The sequence below is a fragment of the Arachis duranensis genome, chromosome 2, assembly GCF_000817695.3.
Source record: "Arachis duranensis cultivar V14167 chromosome 2, aradu.V14167.gnm2.J7QH, whole genome shotgun sequence".
NCBI classification, from domain to species: Eukaryota; Viridiplantae; Streptophyta; class Magnoliopsida; order Fabales; family Fabaceae; genus Arachis; species Arachis duranensis.
In genome coordinates, this window is record NC_029773.3 from 77079258 (window position 1) to 77082518 (window position 3261).

Here is a 3261-nt window from a genome sequence, read left to right on the forward strand (position 1 = left end):
TTTCACTCTCCATTTTGTTTGTTTTAAGACACCGTCGAGAAAACTCACTCCACTATTGGTGCTAGTGGGGCCGGAACACGATAAAACGGATGTTTGTACGCTACTCTTCCCAAACCCTAGGAGAGGTTCCTAAGGGAGAGAGAAGAGAGGATGGTCATATTATATCAATTTTGTTTCTATGTTTTATTTTTCGGGTTAATGTTCAAATTCATCCCTGAAAGATCACCCGATCTTCATTTTCGTCCTCAAATTATTTTTTTAATCAAATTAGTCCCTGAAAGATAAACTGTTAGTCAAATTAGTCCTTTCGTCAATTGGATGATGATGTGTCACGTTAAGTGCTCGTGGCATGATGACGTGACACGCCACGTGGCAGGTCAGTAACACGTGGCACACCACGTGACAGGTGTGACACGTGGCATACCACGTGTTACTTGACATATAAAAAAGTTTTCTATTAGTCAAAATAGTTCTTGAAAATTTAGACGTAAGTCATTTTCATCCCTCAAATTTTAAAAATTAGTCAAACTAGTCCTTATATAATTTTTCACGTAAAGTCTCTTTGTTGTTTAGGAAAAACTGGCTTAAGGAAAGGAGCCTTAGTCAAATAGAATGAATTTCATTCTTGCCCATTTCTAGGATGCAAAAACATCATCAAATTAGTGGTATAGGTTGACTTTACTGTTTACACATTTTTATTAACTATTCATCTTCTAAATTCTATGCTAGGTGTAGGCCTGTAGGGTGATTTGGACTCAATATTGGTTAGCCATTTATTTTTCTTTATAAGAAATTGTATTTTTAAACCAACGCACATTATTAATAGTCTAATAGCAAGCCTCACAAATTACTCATACTTGAAAACTATAAAATGCAGTAATATGTAAACAATCAGTCATAAGACCACATGAACTTGCACCATGAACTTGTGTATTTCTCTAACCATTCTCTAGTGCTTCAAAACAAATTGCATCATCAATTGTCTTCTCACAAATTCTATCTTCAACACTTCAAGGAAATAGATCAATTATATATGCTTATATTTTCTTCAAAGTTGTTTCAGTTTGGAAATTGCAAATTACAAGTATAAAACAGTGAATTATCATAACATTTTTACAATGCTCTAGACTAACAAGTATCTAGTAACTTCCAAGAGTTGATATTTTGCTTTCTCTGTGACATTTCTTCCGAGATTACTTGTACCATAATGCTTTGGATCAGCAAGGAGAAGGTGCATATGTCGGGCAAGCGAAAATGCAGCATGTTCTTGCGATCGTGGAGGCTCTGGCTCCATGGCTGCACCCAAAGAAGTGATTAAGAAACTAATGAGATTTGCATGTAAGAAGAAAATGACATTAATGGAACATTGGGGTAACGCAATCAACAACAGCATACCAGAACTAGTAGAATGATAGAAAAAAATGTTTATACCATAGTTATGTTTGTTGAGTTTTGTTGTGTCTCTTTGTAGTTATCCGTAGTTCATATCTAATATCTCACGGTCTATACCTTGTATCTCAAATTACACCCTCCTAGTTTGTTTATGTTCCATTAACCCATGTCCCAAAAATGGAAGAAAAATATTGGAACAGAATGCAACACAAGATGTATTGAGATACATAAATGAAATGAGAACCATTCATTGATATTTTCTTTTTTAATATTTTTCATATAGAAAGTGGCAAAAACAACTCTTCCATGTGTCAAGGAACATCATAAAGTTAATCTTTTGACTTGAAACTATAATATATGATAGTACTAGCAGCAACACATTCAAAACCATTAGAAACAGAACGGAATTTTGCATATTACAATAGTATCATTTTTGAAGAAAAATGTTATGGTAACAATTATGAATCACACCTCTAAAAATGCCAAAATGGTTTCTACTTTTTAGCAGATGCTTTGAAAAATGCAAACAATTCATCTCTTGGAGGCAGGCCTTCCTTGATCACAGGGTGATTGATATACTCTTGACTCCATTCATATAACTTAGGAAATTTCTCAATGGTCAATAACTCTAATCCTGCAATTTCTTGTAATATAGACACCCAGTAGCCAATAAAATTTGCTGCTATGTCAACCAATCCTATGGTCTCTCCTCCAAAGAACTTCTTGTCCTTCAGTTCATCTTGCAGTATCTTGAGAGCTTCCAAGGCTTCCTCAACGGCTTTTTCGCGCCCTTTCTCGTCGCTCCAACAAGCATTCCATATGGCAGGCAAGATCTTAACATACATAATGACATCCGATCATGTATTATATAAGCAAAATCAAGATAAATTTTTTTACAACTATGCTAGGTGTATATCAAAACTCAGTTACCAAATTAGTACTCGTATAGTTGAAATACAAATATACATTGAAAATGAATTGAACAACACATATATTTATACTCAAATACATAACGACTGATTTTTTGTGTGGACTTAACATTTTTGTTTTTCTTATTTGGTTTTTTTTTTTTCAGTCTAAATTGATTACACTTAGTAACTATGTCCTAAATCATTCTATAGACCAAATAAACTAACATAAAACCAAAACCATGTGACTATGTGAGCATTCTTATGTTAACATGTAACAATTTTATGTTAAATTCTTGCACTTCCAAAAAGAAGGGGGAATAAAATCTCTTCAGTTTCGGTCAACATAAGCAAAAACTGACCTTGTCATCAAGGGTCTTACACCAAAAACGTGCCAAGGCTCTATGATAAGGATCTTGTGGCAAAAAGGCGTGGTTATTGTTGTTGTTCCAAACCTCATCTATGTATTCAAGAATAACAAGTGACTCAGCTATGGAGTTCCCATTGTGAACAAGAACAGGTACCTTCTTGTGAACAGGGTTATAGTTGAGTAAGTCAAGACTCTTGTTAGCAAGATCCTCCTCTGAGTACTTGTATGGAACACCCTTTAGCTTCAAAGCAAGGTCTATTCTGTTGCTGAATGGGCTTGCCCATTTTCCCAGTACCCTCACTTCTTCACTATCTGAAGAAGAAGCCATTGAGTATCAATGTGATTGCTGTGGTTTGATGCTTTGGTTGGACTTATAGAGTATTTTAAGTTATAAATTGGAGTTTGTTTTTATTTTTTTATTTTTTTTTTTGTCAACATTGACGGATTGGAATTTGGTGGGAGAGGTGGTAGGTGGTGATTTATTATCTTCAGTTAAAACCAAAAAAGAAAAAAAATCCATTTTACCGTAGAGCCCCATAAAAAAAAGAATAGAGCATAAATAGATTTTTTAAATATTTTGAAAAAAATGTT

At 34.2% G+C, this 3261-nt stretch overlaps 1 protein-coding gene across 2 annotated transcripts; it reads right to left on the reverse strand.

Moving 5' to 3' along the window:
* Positions 1-563: 563 nt before the first annotated feature.
* On the reverse strand, positions 564-3022 carry LOC107475006 (probable glutathione S-transferase). 2 transcript variants are annotated; one of them, XM_016094654.3, is made up of 3 exons: positions 2663-3022; positions 1864-2225; positions 564-1296 (listed from the first exon to the last, which is right to left on the reverse strand). In XM_016094654.3, the coding sequence occupies exons 1-2, from the start codon at positions 2996-2998 to the stop codon at positions 1887-1889; spliced, it is 675 nt and encodes a 224-aa protein (XP_015950140.1). In that variant the 5' UTR covers positions 2999-3022; the 3' UTR covers positions 564-1296; positions 1864-1886. The 2 variants fall into 2 exon arrangements, with proteins under 2 accessions (XP_015950140.1, XP_015950139.1); XM_016094653.3 differs by lacking the exon at positions 564-1296 and having other exon boundaries at positions 1617-2225.
* Positions 3023-3261: the final 239 nt, after the last annotated feature.

What these genes read in the sequence shown, in the direction of transcription:
- LOC107475006 (XM_016094654.3), bottom strand. Translation starts at nt 2,998, where the DNA reads ATGGCTTCTTCTTCAGATAGTGAAGAAGTGAGGGTACTGGGAAAATGG. An exon ending in GTAAGACCCTTGATGACAAG is followed by an intron (nt 2,226 to 2,662) that starts GTCAGTTTTTGC and finishes ATGTATGTTAAG; the next exon opens with ATCTTGCCTGCCATATGGAA.